General features: G+C 45.3%; 1 protein-coding gene across 1 annotated transcript in view; it reads right to left on the reverse strand.

The window, feature by feature from the left end:
• The window catches only part of poln (polymerase (DNA directed) nu), a 176045-nt gene that overhangs the window by 62764 nt on the left and 93483 nt on the right, over positions 1-19798 (reverse strand). Inside the window, exon 2 of the mRNA XM_078557332.1 lies at positions 10891-10973. Coding sequence (XP_078413458.1) covers positions 10891-10973 — 83 coding nt within the window. The remainder of the gene's footprint in view (positions 1-10890; positions 10974-19798) is intronic.

Raw genomic sequence — 19798 nt, forward strand, 5'->3', positions numbered from 1 at the left:
TCAGCACCTCAGAATTATGCAACACTTCTACATTTAGTAATACTCTGCTTTTTTGTTCTTCCTGCCAAAGTAAACAACTTCACATTTTCTCACATTAACTCCATTTGCCAGATCTTTGCCCACTCACTCAATCTATTAATATCCATCTGCAACCTCCTCATGTCCTCTTCACAACATACTTTCCTGCCTATCTTTGTGTCAGCTGCAAATTTAGCTACCATGTCTTCACTCCCCTCATTTAAGTCATTGATGTAAATTGTAAAAAGTTGAGGCCCCAGTACAGACCCCTGTGGGACTCTACTTGTCACATCCTGCCAATCAGAACAAGACCCATTTATGCATACTCTCTGCTTTCTGCCAGCCAGCCAATCTTCTATCCATGCTAATATGTTACCCACTACACCATGCACTTTTATTTTCCATAATAATCGTTGATGTGGTACCTTATCAAATGCCTTCTGGAAATCCAAGTACATCTATATCCTCACCTTATCCACTGCACATGTTACTCCTTCAAAAAACACCAATAAATTGGTTAAACATGATTTTCCTTTCACAAAACCATGCTGACTCTTCCCCACTGTCTTGAGCTCTTCACCAGCGCATCAACTACCTCATTAGCCACCTCTTTTAAGACCCTAGGATGTAGTCCATTGGGACCCAGAGACTTGCCATCCCTTAGCTCCATCAGTTTACTTAGTACTACTTCCCTAGTGATTTCAATTTCAGCAAGTTCCTCTCTCCCTTTCACCTCCTGATTTGCAGCTATTACTGAAATATTTTTTGTATTCTCTATAGTGAACACAGAAGCAAAATATTTGTTAATTCCTTCCACCATTTCCTTATTATCTACTATTAACTCCCCACTGTTAATCTCTAGAGGACAAACACTCACTTTACTTACTCTTTTCCTTTTTATATACCTGTAGAAACTCTTGCTATCCATTTTTACATTTCTAGCTAGCTTCCTCTCATACTCTAATTTCTTACTCCTGATTAACCTTTTAGTCATTCTCTGCCGTTCTTTATATTCTGTCCAGTTATCTGCCCTGCCTTTGTGGAGTTGTATGCTTTTTCCTTAAGTTTGAAGCTTTCCCCAACTTCTTTAGTTAACCACGGATGGTGGGTCCTCCCGTTAGAATTTTTCTTTATAGTAGGAATGTACTTATTCTGAATACTCTGAAATATCCCCTTAAATGTCTGCCACTGCCTCTCTATTGATCCATCCTCTAGCCTAGTTTCCCAGTTCACTTCAGCTAGCTCAGCCATCCCTTTATCACAAGCATACAATCCTTTCTCTTGAATACTTTGTCCTACACTGTGGCTACTGTTAGGGGGCTTGTAGACTACTCCCACTAATTACTTTTCTCCCCTACTATTCCTCATCTCCACCCAAACCGATTCTACATCCTGATCTCCTGAACCAAGGTCATCCCTAGCTATTGCATCAATGCCCTCTTTGATTAACAGTGCTACCCCTCCATCTTTACCAAGCTTCCTATTCTGCTTGAATGTCATGTACCCTTCAATATTAAGGACCCAACCTTTGTCGTCCTGCAGCCACGTCTCCGTAATTGCTATCAGATTGTATTTATTTACTTCAATGTGGGCCATTAATTCATTTACTTTGTTAAGAATGCTACGTGCATTCAGATAGAGAGCCTTTAGTTTTGTGTTTTTGTTACCTTTGTAACATCTAGCCTTGACTGTTGATGTATTCTTAGGTTTTCTCTCTCTTTCCTTCCTGCCATTCTCTGACCCTCATTTCTCATATTACTATTTTGCTCTCCTGTCTTGACTCTACATCTTGAATTGCTACCTCTACCCAAGCTTTATCCCTCATCCCTCTTGTTTAGTTTAAAGCCCTCTCTACTTCCCTAGTTATGCGATTTGTGAGGACACTCGTCCCAGCACGGCTCAGATGTAAACTGTCCCAACGGTACAGCCCCCAATTTCCCCAGTACTGATGCTAGTACCCCACAAACTGGAACCCACTTCTCCCACACCAGTCTTTAAGCTACACATTCGTCTCTCTAATCTTATTTGCCCTATGCCAATTTGCACATGGCTCAGGTAATAATCCAGAGATTATTACGTTTGAGGCTCTGCTTCTTAATTTGGTACCTAGCTCCTCCTACTGACTTTGTAGAGCCTGTTTCCTAGTTCTACCGATGTCATAGGTACCTACATGGACCACGACAACTGGATCCTCTCCCTCCCACTGCCAGTTCCTCTCCAGCCCTGAGAAGATGTCCCGAACCCTGACACTGGGCAGGCAACACAGCCGTCTGGACTCTCACTCTTTGCTGCAGAGAACAGTGTCAATCCCCCTCACCATGCTATCCCCTACCACCACTACATTCCTTTTTGCTCCCCCCACTTGAACAACTTCCTGTACCACAGTGACAAGGCCAGCCAGCTCATCCACCTTGCAGACTTCACTTTCATCCACACAGGTTGTGAGCCTGTTTGACAAGTGCGAGGTCTGAGGCTGCTCCCCTACTGTCTGCCAAGTTCCATTACCTGCCTCACTGACAGTCCCATCCTCCTATCCCTCACTGCTGACCAAAACAGATGACCTTCTTCTAAGAGGTGTGACTGTCTTCTGGACCAAAGTATCCAGGTATTTCTCCCCCTCCCTCATGTTGCACAGTTTCTGCATTTCAACTTCAGATGAATAACCCTGATCTGGAATTCCTCTAGCTCATCCCACAGCTCCAACATAACACCTGTCCCGCCATTCTAACTTATGTTATTTAGTTAATTTACCTTAATTACTTTCTTCCTATCTATGCTACAATTTGCTGTGTTCATTGAATGCTAGTACCACTGACAACTAAAGATTATATTCTTCTTAACTAGAAGGTATGTGTTTTAGATATTTGTTTAAATTGCTTTATTTTTATTGCTTTTTTAAATCTCTATTGTTTGATTTTAATTTTAATGTTTTCAAATTTTGGTTTATTATTTTAAAGTTTTAGTTCTTTTTATTTATAGAACTACCTGAACTTGCCTGTCCTAAGCTAGTTTCTCACACTCTGTCCCTTGGACTGAGTACTTACTGGCCAATCAACGCACTGGCTTCCTGTGATGTCACGGTTGCTTTTTATCTTTTTCCCGGACTGCAGCCTCACAACAGCTGCAACAGTAAAACAACGCGTTGCTCAGCTCCCAACTGTTTTCCGCAGATCCGGTCCACTCCAACTCCCTGCCAGGTAGGCTGCTCTGCAATCCCCGGTCTGTATTTATAGGTGCTTCTCAGCTCCCGACTGTCTACCGCAGGTGCACTCCTCTCTGACTCCCAGCAAGGTAGCTGGGGTAGGTACACCCACAGTGCCGTTAGGGAAGGAGTTCCAGGATTTTGACCCAGTGACAGTGAAGGAATGGCGATATGTTTCCAAGTCAGTATGGTGTGTGGCTTGGAGGGGAACTTCCAGGTGGTGGTAGGTGATGAGGTCAAGTATGTTTTTTCCCTCCCCACCTGCTGCAGACCCATTCTAGCAGCTATGTCCTTTAGGACTCAGACAGCTCGGTCAGTAGTGGTGATACCGAGCCACTCTTGGTGATGGACATTGAAGTCCCCACCCAGAGTACATTCTGTGCCCTTGCCACCCTCAGTGCTTCCTCCAAGTGGTATTCAACACCACTGTACTAATTCATCAGCTGAGGGAGGGGCGGTACATGGTAATCAGCAGGCGGTTTCCTTGTCCATATTTGACCCGATGGCGTCTGGAGCCGATATTGAGGACTCCCAGAGCAACTCCCTCCTGACTGTATACCACTATGCCGCCACCTCTGCCGGTGAGACAGGACCTACCTAGGGATGGGGATGGTGATGTCTGGGACTTGATCTGTAAGATATGATTCTGTGAATATGTCAGGCCGTTGCTTGACTAGCTCTCCCAATGTTGGCACTAAGGAGAGCTTTGCAGGGTCAACAGGGCAGAGATTGCCATTGTCGTTTCCGGTGCCCAGGTTGAAACCGGGTGGTTCGTCTGGTTTCATTCCGCAACCGAGTGGCTTGCTGGCCATTTCAGAGGGCATTTAAGTGTCAACCACATTGGTGTGGGTCTGGAGTCACACGTAGGCCAGACCAGGTATGAGCGGCAGATTTCCTTCCCTAAAGGAAATGGGCTTTTACAACGATGGTTTCATGGTCATCATTAGACTTTTAATTCTTATTGAATTCAAATTCCACCATCTGCCGTGACAGGATTCAAACCCAGGTACCCCAGAGCATTAATTACCCTGGGTCCCTAGGTTACTAGTCCAGCGACCCTATCACTACGCCATCGCCTCCCCCAGATCGCACCCTCTTTAAAAATTAAACTTGGCGTTTAACAGTGCGCAGCTGCTGAATCATTTCACGAATTGGATGCTATATTGCCATTGTTTCGAAGGTTAAGATTGGGAACAATAAGAACAGAAGAAATAGGAGCTGGCCAAACTGTCTCTCAAGCGTGCTCTGCCATTCAACGCGATCATGGCTGATTCCTACTTTAGCTCCACTTTCCTACCCACTCCCCATACTCCTTGATGCCCCGAGAGAGCAAAAGTCTATCCATGCCAGTCTTAAATGCACCTAACAATGGAGCATCCACAATCCTCTGGGTTAGACAATTCCAAAGAATCATGTTATGGATCGGCCATAAATGTTAAATGTTGAGTTGTTCAAATCCCAAAGGGAAACTTGAAACAACTGCCACAACTTGTTTTGCAATTTGTATAAATTTCGAGATGCGTGCCTTGAATTCAGTGGTAATAAGACCACACAGTCTTACAAGTTTTTACAAAACTAGATTAAACATTTATTAATAAGGGAAATGATTTTAAGCACATCCATATGTCTACAAATTACTACTATAATAACTTCTAAATCCCCTACTTAATCTGACTCTGTTACACTTCCGTTAAGGCAACATTAAGACACATAGATTTTAAAAGACCCGGGCAAAGAAACATGATACCCTGGCACTCCAATTCAAAGTGAGTTTGCTTAACTTCAGTTTGTTGCAGACAGCAGCTTGAGGCATTGATGCTGAAGACTTCTCACACTTGTTAGATCCTAAAATGCCTACCCTTACACACAGCCTTCACTCCTTTATGCATATTTTCTCCTTTGAATGCAAATTCCCATTGTTTCACGATGTCTTTGGACTTCACCTTGCTGATAATAAAAATCTCTCATAGCACTACGTTTTACCAGTAATCTTTGGGAAAAATAGACAGACTGTGTCTGAACTTCACCTGGCTAGGTGAAAAATTCCCCTTTTGAAAACAATCTAGTCTGGTTTATTTAGAAATGCAAATGTTCCCTTGACACCTATGATTACCTACTTAACATTTCAAACCTGGCTCATCTTCTACATCAAAGCCTTCAGGCCAGCTGCTTTTAATCCAATTAAGTCTCTCTCACACACACATACAAACACACACACAGACGCAGATACCACCATTTTACAATAAATTCCAATAACACTATGAGAATTATTATATCCTCCTGACATTCACCACCCTCAGAATGAAGACATTTCTCCACATCTTAGTCCCAAATGGCTGACCCCCTGTCCTGAGACTGTGACCCCTTGTTCTTAACCCTTCAGACAAGGAAAACAGCCTTTCAACGTCGACCCTGTCAAGCCCTTTAAGAATTTTTTACATTTCAGTGAGATCACCTTTCATTTTGCTAAGCTCCATAAACCATGGTATGGGTTGTTGAGTCTGGCCAGCACCAGTGAGTGATGTTATGTAAGTCTGATTCCCCATTCTGCCAAGTTTCCAATTTCAGCTGCACTTCTACTCCAGGGCAGGGCTGGTTTAGATCCAGGTGCATCTTGCAATCAGGGCTGTGGTGAAGTAGTGAATTAGTAAAACAGAATCCCACCACGGCAGTGTAAGAATTGGAATTGGAAACTCAATAAATCTGGAATAAAAAGGAAGCTGATATAAGTGACTGTGAAGCTTATGGATTGTCAGGAATAACCCAACTGTTTGACGAAAGGAAGTGAGTCATCCTTACTCATTCTGGGCCTTGACATGACTCAGGGGAGATGGTGGTACAGATGCCATTGGACTAGTAATTCAGAGGCCCAAGCTAATATGTTGGGGACATGGGTTCAAATCCCACTGTGGCAACTACTGGAATAAATCTAGAAATGAAAGCTAGTCTTAGTAATAGTAACCATGAAACTATCATTGATTGTTTTTTAAAAACTCACCTGCTCCACTAATGCGCTCCCTTTAGAGAAGGAAATCTGCCATCCTTACCCGGTCTTACATTTGACTCCACAGCAATGTGGTTGACTCAAGAATAGTTAGGTATGGGCAATAAATGCCATGCCAGTGATGCTCACATTTCCTGAAGGAAAATGACTCCAGATCCACAACAATGTGGTTGACTCCTAACTGCCCTCTGAAGCTATAACACAGGACTACTTGCGTGCCAAACAGCATAAGCAGCAAGTGATAGAAAGAGCTAAGCGATCCCACAACCAACGGATCAGATCTAAGCTCTGCAGTCCTGCCACATCCAGTCATGAATGGTGGTGGACGATTAAACAACTCACTGGAGGAGGAGGCTCCACAAATATACCCTCCTCAATGATTGAGAAGCCCAGCACATCAGTGTAAAAGATAAGGTTGAAGCATTTGCTACAATCTTCAGCCTGAAGTGCTGAGTGGGTGATCCATCTCAGCCTCCTCCAGAGGTCCCGAACATCACAGATGCCAGTCTTCAGCTAATTCGATTCACTCCACGTGATGTCAAGAAATGGCTGAAGGCATTGGATGCTGCAAAGTCTATGGGCCCTGACAATATTCCGGCAATAGTACTGAAGACTTGTGCTCCAGAACTTGCCACGCTCCTAGCCATGTTGTTCCAGCACATCTACAACACTGGCATCTACCTGGCCATATGGAACATTGCCCAGGTATGTCCTGTACAAAAAACCAGGACAAATCCAACCCGGCCAATTACCGCCCCATCAGTCTACTCTCGATCATCAGTAAACTAAAGGAAGGGGTCATCAACAGTGCTATCAAGTGGCACTTGCTTAGCAATAACCTGCTCACTGATGCCCAGTTTGGGTTCCGCCAGGGCCACTCAGCTCCTGACCTCATTACAGCCTTGGTTCAAACATGGACAAAACAGCTGAATTCTCGAGGTGAGGTGAGAGTGACTGCCCTTGACATCAAGGCTGGATTTGACCAAGTATGGCATCAAGGAGCCCTAGCAAAACTGAAGTCAATCGTAATCAGGGGGAAAACTCTCTGCTGGTTGGAGTCATACCCAGCACAAAGGAAGATAGTTGTGGTTGCTGGGGGGGTCAGTCATCTCAGCTGCAGGACATCCTCAGGGTAGTGTCCTTGGCCCAACCATCTTCAGCTGCTTCACCAATGACCTTCCTTCCATCATAAGGTCAGAAGTGGGGATGTTCGCTGATGATTGCACAATGTTCAGCACCATTTGCGACTCGTCAGGTACTGAAGCCAAACTTGTCCAAATGTAGCAAATCCTGGACAATATCCAGGCTTGGGCTGACAAGTGCCAGGCAATGACCATCTCCAACAAGAGAGAATCCAGCCATCACCCCCTGATGTTCAATGGCATTACCATCACTGAATTCCCCACTACCAACATCCTGGGGTGACCATTGACCAGAACCTGAACTGGACTAGCCATATAAATACTGTGGCTACAAGAGCAGGTCAGAGGCTAGGAATCCTGTGACGAGTAACTCACCTCCAGACTCCCCAAAGCCTATTCACCATCTACAAGGCACAAGTCAGGAGTGTGATGGAATACTCCCCATTTGCCTGGATGAGTGCAGCTCCCACAACACACCGTCCAGGACAAAGCAGCCCGCTTGATTGGCACCACATCCACAAACATTCATTCCCTCTGCCATCGATGCACAGTAGCAGCAGTGTGTACTATCTACAAGGTGCACTGCAGGAATCCACCCAGGCTCCTTCGACAGCACCTTCCAAACCCACAACCACTACCATCTGGAAGGAGAAGGGCAGCCGATAGATGGGAATACCACCAACTGGAAGTTCCCCTCCAAGTCACTCACCACCGTGACTTGGAAATATATCTCCGTTCCTTCACTGTGACTGGGTTAAAATCCTGGAACTCAACACTATTCAGGATAAAGCAGCCCGCTTGATTAGCACCCCATCCACAAACATTCACTCTGCACCATTGACACATGGTAGCAGCAGTGTGTACCATTTCAAGATGCACTGCAGGAATTCACCAAGGCTCATTCGACAGCAGCTTCCAAACCCATGACCACTACCATCTAGAAGGACGAGGGCAGCAGATAGATGGGAACACCACCACCTGGAAGTTCCCCTCCAAGCCACTCATCATCCTGACTTGGAAATATATCGCCGTTCCTTCACTGTGACTGGGTTAAAATCCTGGAACTCCCTCCCTAACAGCACGGTGGATGTACCTACACCACATGAACTGCAGCGGTTCAAGAAGGCAGCTCACCACCACCTTCTCAAGGGGCAATTAGGAATGGGCAATAAATGCTGGCCCAGCCAGTGAAGCCCACATCCCATTAATGAAGAAAAATCCCTTTCAGGGCAAATCGAAATTGTTGTTGATACATTTCTTATCCCAAAAGACAGTGACTCATTGGGCTGGACGTTATGGCTCCCTGCCGGACATGTCTTCAGCTGCCGGGGGTGGGGGGTGGTGAGCGGGCGCATAAAATATGTCAGATGACAGGCCCAGCATCTTCTTGGCCACCCCGGGGTGGGGGTGGGGGGGGCAATTGAGTAAGGCGCCTACACCCTTAGGCCTATTGAGGGCCTTGAATGGCCAATTATTGCCCACTTAAAACCCTCAATCCACCTCCACTGACATAAAATGCTGAGCAGTGGCAGGCAGGCAAGAGTGGGAAGGCTGCTTTTTAAACAACTTTGGTGAAAAGGCAGGAAGGAAGGAAGGGGGGCACATAACTCGGTGGGTGCCCTGTATGCACCGGGGGCAACCCCCACCCCCCCTCCACAAGGATGTTATCCCCCCCACTTTGTTCCACCCCGCCTGGCCTACAAAACCCACCCCCCATCCCACTCGCTACCCAACTCTCACCAGGGTGCCCGATCTCAACCTGCCATAAAAGCCCAGGGTTTACCTGGGTCCAACGTCCATCTTCAATCTCCGTGGACCTCCTATTTTTTTGTTCATCCACGGGATGTGGGCTTCGCTGGCTGGGCCAGCATTTATTGTCCATCCCTAATTGCCCTTGAGAAGGTGATGGTGAGCTGCCTTCTTGAACCGTTGCAGTCCATGTGGTGTTAGGGAGGGAGTTCCAGGATTTTTACCCAGCGACAGTGAAGGGATAGTGATGAATTTCCAAGTCAGGATAGTGAGTGAGTTGGAGGTGAACTTCCAGGTGGTGGTGTTCCCATGTATCTGCTGCCCTTGTCCTTCCAGATGGTAGTGGTTGTGGGTTTGGAAGGTGCTGTCTAAAGGGCCTTAGTGAATTCCTGCAGTGCACCTTGTAGATGATACACACTGCTGCTACTGTGCGTCAGTGGTGGAGGGAGTGAACGTTTGTGGATGTGGTTCCAATCAAGCGGGCTGCTTTGTCCTGGATGGTGTCCAGCTTCTTGAGTGTTGTGAGAGCTGCACTCACCAAGGCAAATGGGGAGTATTCCATCACACTCCTGACATATGCCTTGTAGATGGTGGACATGCTTTGGGGAGTCTGGAGGTGGGTTATTCATCGCACTATTCCTAGCCTCTGACCTGCTCTTGTAGCCACAGTATTTATGTGGCTAGTTCAGTTCAGTTTCTGGTCAATGGTAACCCCCAGGATGTTGATAGTGTGGAATTCAGTGATGGTAATGCCATTGAACATCAAGGAGCGATGGTTAGACTCTCTCTTGTTGGAGTTGTCATTGTCTGGCACTTGTGTGGTGCGAATGTTACTTGCCACTTGTCAGCCCAAGCCTGGATATTGTCCAGGTCTTGCCACATTTGGACATGGACTGCTTCAGTATCTGAGGAGTCACGAATGGTGTTGAACATTGTGCAATCATCAGTGAACATCCCCACTTCTGACCTTAAGATGGAAGGAAGGTCATTGATGAAGCAGCTGAAGATGGTTGGGCCGAGGACACTACCCTGAGGAACTCCTGCAGTGATGTCTTGGAACTGAGATGACTGACCTCCAACAGCCACGACCATCTTTCTTGCTGTCCCAGCAGCGCCCGCTACTGAATTCTGGCACTGCTGGGACTGCTAGAGCTGCTGTGGACATCCTTTGATTGAGGGGTGCAAGTCCAACCCCCCCCCAGCTTCTTTAAGGCTGCCCAGAGAGTGGGTATTCGATGCAGAGAGGCCTTTTTTAAAGAGACTGACTTTCCTTCCGGTGTCAGGGGGACTGCGGGTGAGCAGTACATGACAAACCTGCCTCCACGTAAAATCCAGCCCAATTATCTTCTTTCCCCAACAGTTTGCCAGCATAGCAATTTGACGAGGTTTCTTCAGCATCACCTCCTAAACCGGTGACCGGCGAAAAGGGCCTGGGACCTCCGAGCTCCCTCCGAGTCATACACCATCTTGTCCACGGAAGTATGTTGACCGTGCCTCCACAGGTCAAAATGTTGAAGCTCCTTATCTTGCTGCACTGTGGCAGCACCTTCACCTCATGCACTGCAGCGGTTTAAGAAGATGGCCCACCACAACCTTCTCAAGGGAAATTAGGGCTGAGCAATAAAAACTTGCCAATGATGCCCACGTGCCAAGTTTAACAATTTTATGACTAATATGGGAACATACCTCCCATTCATTACAAAAATGTATAAAAGATATTTTTTTTTAAAATAAGGCTTATTTTTTCATTCTCTTCTGTTCTTGGGGAACCTTACCCGCTCCGTATACCACTGCATAGACAATTCGTTTGGCTTGCTCTCGATCTGCGTTCTTCACCTGATCCACAGAAATTCCTTTCCTGCCAACAGTATAACAAGAAGTTTACAATTACAGGCAGGAAACAATTCCGATCTCCTACAATTTATATTCCTGCAGCACAACTTGTGCAGACAGAGAGGGCTGAGAGAACTTCACACAATGGAGCAGGGTGGAGACAGGGGGCAAGGTGTCTAAGGGGATCAAGGAGGTATTCAAAATTTTAATGAATTTCAAGATTATCACCAAAAGAAATGTTTTTACAGAGGAGATTGTTAGGAACCTGGAATGCCCTACAGAAAGAGTGGTGGAAGCAGAATCCACCACCAGCTCTTAAAAGGGAACTGAATAAATATTTGGTGAAGAAAAATTTAAGAACTTAGGGGGAAGGGGAATATGGAAGGATGTGTATTTATAGAGCGCCTTTCACGACGAACATCCAGGATGTTCCAAATCGCTTTACAGCTAATGAAGTGCATTCACTGCTTTAATGTAGGGAATGTAGCAGTCAATTTGTGCATAGCTACATCTGACAAACAGCAATGTGGTAATGACCAGGTAACCTGTTTTTGTGATGTGGATTGAAAGATTGGACAATATACCGGGGAACACTGTCACCTCCAAGCTCCCTGGGCAGGACACCACGGAGAACACCCCCTGTTCTTCTGCTAAATAGTGGAGATGGGATTGTTTTTTTTTTACTTCTACCCAAGGGGCCGGACAGGGTCTCAGTTTTACATCTCATTAGCAACACGGTAGCCTTCCCTCAGTACTGCACGGCAGTGTCAGCCTTGGTTTCTGTGCCCGAGTGGGACTTTTTTTTTCTTTATTCCTTCATGAGATGTGGGCATCGCAGGCAAGGCCAACATGTGTGGCCCGACCCTAATCGCTATTGAACTGAGTGGCTTGCTCGGCCATTTCAGAGGGCAGTTAAGAGTCAATCACATTGCAGTGGGTCTGGAGTCGGCCAGACGTAGGTAAGAACAGCAGATTCCCCTCCTCACTTTAACTCGCCACCACCTTCTCAAGGACAATTAGGCCACAAAGGCTGCCCTGGCCAGCGACGCCCACATCCCATGAACGAGTAACACTTTCGAGTTATCAACAGATCGCATGTAACTCTTTCGAGTACATTCACAGTTCTTTGGTTTCCGGGAGTGGGACATGAACCCACAACCTTCTGATTCAAAGGCGAGGGTGCTATGAACTGAGCCACAGCTGACACCCCCTATGAACGAGTACATGTGTATAAAAAAAGCTCTTGGAAATTAACGTGACCCGAGATGCAAGTAAAAACAAAAACAACAATAAAGCAGCATAGCAATGTTAGGTATGTTATTATTAAAGTTTGTGCATTATAAATCAACATACATCCTATAAATATGAAAAACTGGTTTTTAAAAAATACTTTGTAAAAATGTTCTTATTTTATATGCTCATGTAGGCTCCAGCCAAACTATTCATATTCTACGGCACATTTCAAGGCTGAGGTATACACAGGTTTTTGATAAATAAGGGAGTCAAAGTTTATGGGGGGCAGACAGGAAAATGGAGTTGAGACCACAACCAGATCAGCCATGATCTTATTGAATGATGGAGCAGGCTCAAAGGGTCGAATAGCCTGCTCCTGTTCCTAGGTCCTATGTTCCTATGTGACAGGAGACTCAGTGAGGCCCCTCTTTCCCCCCACCTACCACACACACAATGAAATCAGCCCCTCTCTCCCCACCACACACATATCCGTCTTCTCAACCCATCTCTTCCTTACTCACTCACTCCTGCCCTCTCTCCCCATTCAGTCCCACTCACAGTAGCCACTGGAGGCTGGGCCTCTACATCTCCCAGTCACAGAGATTCAGTCAGATTGGCAACAGTTTAAAGAGAGAGCAGCTAAGTGATGATTACCCTGGGCCGGACCCAGTTCCAGCCACTCTTTATCAGTGTTAAAAAAAACTGCCTTGACGGATATAGCCAAGGAAATGGTATTTCTTACTGGCATTTAGATCACCACAGGACAGCTGTGTGGACACCTGTAAAGTTCATCGGCATGAGCAGCACCATTTGCAACTCCTCAGATACTGAAGCAGTCTATATCCAAATGCAGCAAGACCTGGACAATATCCAGGCTTGGGCTGACAAGTGGCAAGTAACATTCGCGCCACACAAGGGTCAGGCAATGACCATCTCCAACAAGAGAGAATCTAACCATCACCCCTTGACATTCAGTGGCATTACCATCGCTGAATCCCCCACTATCAACATCCTGGGGGTTACAATTAACCAGAAACTGAACTAGACTAGCCATATAAATACTGTGGCTACAAGAGCAGGTCAGAGGCTAGGAATCCAGCGGCGAGTAACTCACCTCCCCAAGGCCTGTCCACCATCTACAAGACACAAGTCAGGAGTGTGATGAAATACTCCCCACTTGCCTGGATGAGTGCAGCTCCAACAACGCTCAAAAAGCTGGACAACATCCAGGACAAAACAGCCCACTTGATTGGCACCACATCCACAAACATTCAATCCCTACACCACCAACGTACAGTGGCAGCCGTGTGTACCATCTACAAGATGCACTGCAGGAATTCACCAAGGCTCCTTAGACAGCACCTTCCAAATCCACAACCATCTAGGCGTACAAGGGCAGCAGACACATGGGAACACCACCGCCTGGAAGTTCCCCTCCAAGCCACACACCATCCTGACTTGGAAATATATCAACATTCCTTCACTGTGGCTGGGTCAAAATCCTGGAACTCACCTCCTAACTGCACTGTGGGAGTACCCACACCACATGGACTGCAGCGGTTCAAGAAGGCAGCTCACCGCCACCTTCTCAAGGGCAATTAGGGATGGGCAATAAATGCTGGCTTAGCCAGAGATGCCCATATCCCATGAATGAATGAAGAAAGGTGCTGCAGATCATCCACTGCCGTCAACCACATCTCCAGTCATCCTGATTTTTCCAACCACCGGGAACAAATGTGCACGACCATGAGAGTACAGCTAGCCAAGCACAATCCATCTCCACTGTAATCAACTCATGTGCAGGTGTTTCTTGTGTGCACATCTTACCAGCTCCCTCACACACATTCCATTACAATTTATCCTTGCATGCACTGTGGAAATATATGAAGGCCTGCAATCGGGCTCTACAGCCACATTTCAACACACAACAGATGACTACGCATTCAAGAAATGGCCATTTCCGATAGCAAAGCCGACAGACGGATATATAGAGAGAGAGAGAGACAGGGGCAGAGAAATAGAGCATCTTGACCTAGTTATTGCTTTCAACTGAATATCACTGGGTATAAAGTATTGATGAGAGCAGTTAATATGCAGCATATAGACAGTTAATATTTTAAAAGATGCTGACCAACAGCACAAAGAAAAGCAAATTCCATGGATTTTATTTTAATGTTTATTCTTCATGACAATGTTTTTGCATCAAGGGACCAGCTGGCGTTCTGCAGTGCAGAATACAGAATTAGCTCTGCACTGTCATAATGTGGTTGTGTGTGTGTGTGTGTGTGTGTGTGAGAGAGAGAGAGAGATAGAGAGACTGAAGATGTGCATCTCATCCTGCTGCATTTGCTGCTGACAGCACATGACCCCAGTCACTGATCACTGCTCAGCTTGTACACAACCAGACAGTCTAGTCTGTCAACTTCTGTCACAGTCTCAGGGCTGCCTCGAAAGCGCACCACAAATATTCTTCTGCCGGATTGCTTGAAACGTACTCTCCTAATCCTTTCTGACGTGGCTTTGGCGAGGTTGCCAGCATCTGATGATTATCTGTCACATAATGGCTGCAGATACCTAGTTTTTTAAAATCTTGCTGCTGCCTCTCCTGCCCCGACCGATGTGAAGTAACTGCTAAACCGAATCTTCATCAATGCTTCATTGCGCTCAGTGATTCAAAGGCAGTGCCATGAACTGTAGCACTCTGCCATGTTCAGTCAAGCACCCGGAGAAACTGCGCCATCCAACAGCAGTAATATTTTTAGATTAACTTTGGGAATTACAGGCTCTCTTCTACTTAACCAGAATGATGCAAAATAACAGCAGTAGCTCTCTCTAAAGTTGTAGATTTGGTGCTTTTGGAAAAATAATTTGTCTTCTGCTATGGCGCCTCACTCTGAATTTGGAAGGGTAAAAGTTTCACCTGATTTATAATGAAAAGCTTAAACTCTAAGTCGGGTCATAGGTGCTGCACTGTTGGTTAATGTGCTTGCCTTACATGCCAATGCTTATTCCAGACTGGTGTAGGAGTGGATTAACCTCTCAAAGATAGCAATAACTGCTAGCAATCTCATACAGACACTTCATTTGCTCATGCTCGTTTCAATGGAGGCATTCCCTTAAGCGTCCATAGATGGGGACATCGGCAACATTCATTTCCAGTTTAAAGTGTACGACCTACATAAGTAAAGACTTGGAAGCTCTGTTGCCTCAATATCAAATGAACATTAAAGCCAGTGTTGCCACATAGCGTACGTTCACATGGATGAGAAATAATAGTTTAGAGGGAAGGCTTGAGGTGGGGTTCTGATAGAGAAAGACTTTTTCCTCTGGCTCTGTAGTCCTTTGGCTGATGGGTGCTGCCTCAGTAGCGTTGGGTGGGGAATTCCAGGATATTGGACCAGCACTGCATAAAGAAGGAATAGCGATACATGTCCAAGTCAGGACTGTTCCATTTCAGAAAGCCAGCTAGGTGGTGAAGGATAGAACTAAAGCCAATATTTACACACGTTTATAAGCATTTATTTTCGGAGGTATGCATCTGTGGGGTGATGGTGGCATAGTGGTAATATCATGGGACTAGTAATTCCGAGGCCTGGGTTAACACTCTGGGAATAAAAGCAAAAAACTCTGAAGAAGAATCATGTGGGCTTGAAATATTAATTATGTTTCTCTCTCCACAGATGGTGCCAGACAGACCTGCTGAGTTTTTGCAGCATTTTCTGTTTTTATTTTATATTATTAATGCTCTGGGGACATGGATTCAAATCCCATGGCAGCTGGTGGAACTTAAATTCAATTAATAAAATCTGGAAGTATAAATCCAGTCTCAGTAATGGTGATAAAAGCAAAATACAGTGATTGCTGAAAATCTGAAACAAGAACAGAAAATGCTGGAAAAACTCAGGAGGCCTAACAGTATTTGCGGAGAGAGAAACAGAGTTAACGTTTCGAGTCCGCATGACCCTTCTTCAGGGCGAAAGAGAAGTAGAAATGAGTGTAATGGTGTCATTGATTGTTGTAAAAACCCATCTGGTTGGAAATTCCTGGTCTGGCTTACATGTGACTCCAGAGCCACAACAATGTGGTTGACTCTTAACTGCCATTCGAATTAGAAGCAACAGTAGACCCCTCAAGCCTGCTCCACCATTTAATAAGATCATGGCTGATCAGATTGTAACCTCAATTCCACATTACCACTTACCTCTGATAACCTTTCACCCGCTTGCTTATCAAGAATCTATCAACCCCTGCCTTAAAAATATTCAAACACTCTACATCCAATGCCTTCTGAGGAAGAGAGTTCCAAAGACTCATGATTCTCTGGGAGAAAGAATTTCTCCTCATCTCTGTCTTTAATGAGCGACCCCTTATTTTCAAACAGTGGCCCTTAATTCTAGATTCTCCCACAATAGGAAACATCCTCTCCACATCCAGCTTGTCAAGACCCCTCAGCATCTTATATGTTTCAATCAATTCGCCTCTTACTCTTCTAAACTCCAGCGGATACAAGCCTAGCCGGTCCAACCTTTCCACATAAGAGAAATGCATTCCAGGTATTGGTCTGGTAAACCAATTCTCTAAACTGCTTCCAACGCATTTACATCCTTCCTTAAACAAGAAGACCAATATTGTACACAGTACTCCAGATGTAGTCTCACCACTGCCCTATATAAGTGAAGAATAACCTCCCTACTTTTGTATTCAATTCCCTTTGCAGTAAACGATAACATTCTATTAGCTTTCCTAATTACTTGCTGTGTCTGCATACTAACCTTTTGTGATTCATGCACCAGGGCAGCTAGATCCTTCTGCATCTCACGGCTCTGCAATCACTCACCATTTGGATAATGTGCTTTTTTTAAATTTTTTCTGCAAAAATGGACAATTTCACATTTTCCCGTATTGTACTCCATTTGCCAGATTTTTGCCACACACTTAATCCATCTATATCCCTTTATAGCCTCTTTATGTCCTCTTCACAACTTACTTTCCTACCTACCTTTGTGTCATCAGCAAATTTAGCAATCATCCCTTCAATCCCTTCATCCAAGTCATTTATATGAATTGTAAAGAGTTGAGACCCCAGCACTGATGTCTGTGGCACACCGCTTATTACATTTTGTCAACCAGGAAATGACGCATTTATGTCTACTCTCTGTTTCCTGTTAGTGAGCCAATCTTCAATCCATGTCAAAATGTTACCCTCACACCATGAATTTTTATTTTTCGCAATACCCTTTGATGTAACACCTTATCAAATGCCTTTTGGAAATTATCCCACAGGAGGGTGGTTAGCAACATTGAAGTACATGGGATAGGAGGTAATATACTGGCATGGATTAAGGACTGGCGGCAGAAAACAGAGTAGCAATAAATGGGCCATTCTCGCGTTGGCAGGCTGTGACTAGTGTGGTACCGCAGGGATCAGTACTTGGGCCTCAGCTGTTCACAGTATATATCAATGATTTGGATGTGGGGACAAAATGTAATATTTCCAAGTTCACAGATGACACAAAGCTAGGTGGGAATGGTGTTGTCAGGAAGATGCAAAGTGGCTTCAAGAGGATTTGGGCAGACTTAGTGAATGGCAGGTGGAATATAATATGGAAAAATGTGAGGTTATCCACTTTGATAGGAGGAACAGATGCGTAAAGTATTCCTTAAATGGTACTGACTTTGTCCGCTGTGTTTGGCTGCAGTAGAGAGCTTCAGTTGGCGATTGGTGACTGAGGGGATTTAAGGGTTAAATTAAGGGTCAAATTCTATCTAAAGTCTAGTCTTTCTTTAATTAAACCAAAAGTTGCTGTTGGGGTTGGAAGAAGGTAAGTTTTAGACAGGAGAGGAGAGGCGCACCCTCAGGATCTTAAGGCGGCGAAGTTCGAAGTGACGTAGATTCAAAAAGTGATGCGATGCAGGGGAGGCAGCTGATTGGTAAATAAGGTCAGATGAGTACTTCTACTTCTGCTTTTTCTACTAATTAAACTGCTGCAGTCCATTAGCTTAAACAAAATAAGGTAAGGACTTTGGACTGTAGTGGGATTGTTTGGAGTGGAATAAGGCCCCTAACATAGTTAGTATTCTTTAGAGGGAGTAACTAACGAGCTCAATCTAAAGGGAAGTCATGGCAGCAGAGCTCGTACCCGTGATATGCTCCTCCTGCGCAGTGTGGGAAGTCATGGACACTTCCAGTGTCCTTGGCGATCATGTGTGCAGGAAATGTGTCCAACTACACGTTCAGTGAGGTGGTCACACCACAGGTAAAGACTGAACAGGCTGAAAGGGGGTGGGTGACCACCAGGCAGAGTAGAGGAAGGCATGTAGTGCAGGAGTTCCCTGTTGCCCTCCCTCTCTCTAACAGATATATCGTTTTGGTTACTGTTAGGGGAGATGACTTTTCAAGGGAAATCAGTAGGAGCCAAGTCCATGGCAACACGGGTGGCTGTGCTGCACAAGAGGGGAGGGAGAAGAGTGGCAGGATTACAGTGATAGGGGATTTAATAGTAGGGGGAACAGACAGGTGTTTCTGCAGCCGTAAAAGAGACTCCAGGATGGAATGCTGCTGCCCTGGTGCCAGGGTCAAGAATGTCTCAGAGAGGCTGCAGGGCATTCTGAAGGGGGAGGGTGAACAGCCAATGGTCGTGGTACATATTGGTACCAACGACATAGGTAAAAGAAGGGATGAGGTCCGACCAGCTGTATATAGGGAGTTAGGATGTAAATTAAAAAGTAGGACCTCAGAGGTAGTAATCTCAGGATTACTACCAGTGCCACATGCTAGCGAGAGTAGAAATAATGGGGTATACCGGATGAATACGTGGTTGAAGAAATGGTGTAAAGGGGAGGGGTTCAGATTCCTGGGACATTGGGACTAGTTCTGGGAAGATGGGACTAGTAAAACAGGGCGGGTTGCATCTAGACAGGACCGGGACCAATATCCTCGGGGGGTGGTGTTTGCTAGTGCTGTCAGGGAGGGTTTAAACTAGAATGGCAGGGGGATGGGAACCTGAGCAGGGAGACAGAGGAGGAGGAAACAAGGATAGAAACGAAAGACAGAAAAGTAAGAAGCAAAAGTGGAAGGCAGAAAAAACAAGAGTTTTCCCTGACATGTCCCCTCATTTGACACTGTCACATGAGTTGGGACATGTCCATAACTTTTAAAAACACTTTAATTACATTTTTTAAAACCTACATGAAACCTCATCCCACCCGGAGTAAGAGATTAGAAAGTGTAGAGGTACAAAAGGACCTGGGTGTCCTCATCAATAAGTCACTGAAAGCTAACATGCAGGTTCAGCAGGCAATTAGGAAGGTTCATGGTATGTTAGTCTTTATTGCAAGAGGATTTGAGTACAGGAGTAGCAAAGTCCTGCTTCAATTGTATAGAACCTTGGTTAGATCACACCTGGAGTACTATGTCCACTTACCTTAGGAAGGATATTATTGCTATAGAGGGAGTGCAGTGAAAGTTCACCAGACTTGTTCCTGTGATAGTGGGATTGTCCTATGAAGAGAGATTGGGGAAACTGGGCCTGTATTGGAGAATGAGAGCTGACCTCATTGAAACCCACAAAATACTTAAAGGGATGGACAGAGTGAATGTAGTAAGACCTTTTCCTT

Source organism: Cetorhinus maximus, chromosome 2 (genome assembly GCF_964194155.1).
Source record: "Cetorhinus maximus chromosome 2, sCetMax3.hap1.1, whole genome shotgun sequence".
Lineage (NCBI taxonomy): Eukaryota > Metazoa > Chordata > Chondrichthyes > Lamniformes > Cetorhinidae > Cetorhinus > Cetorhinus maximus.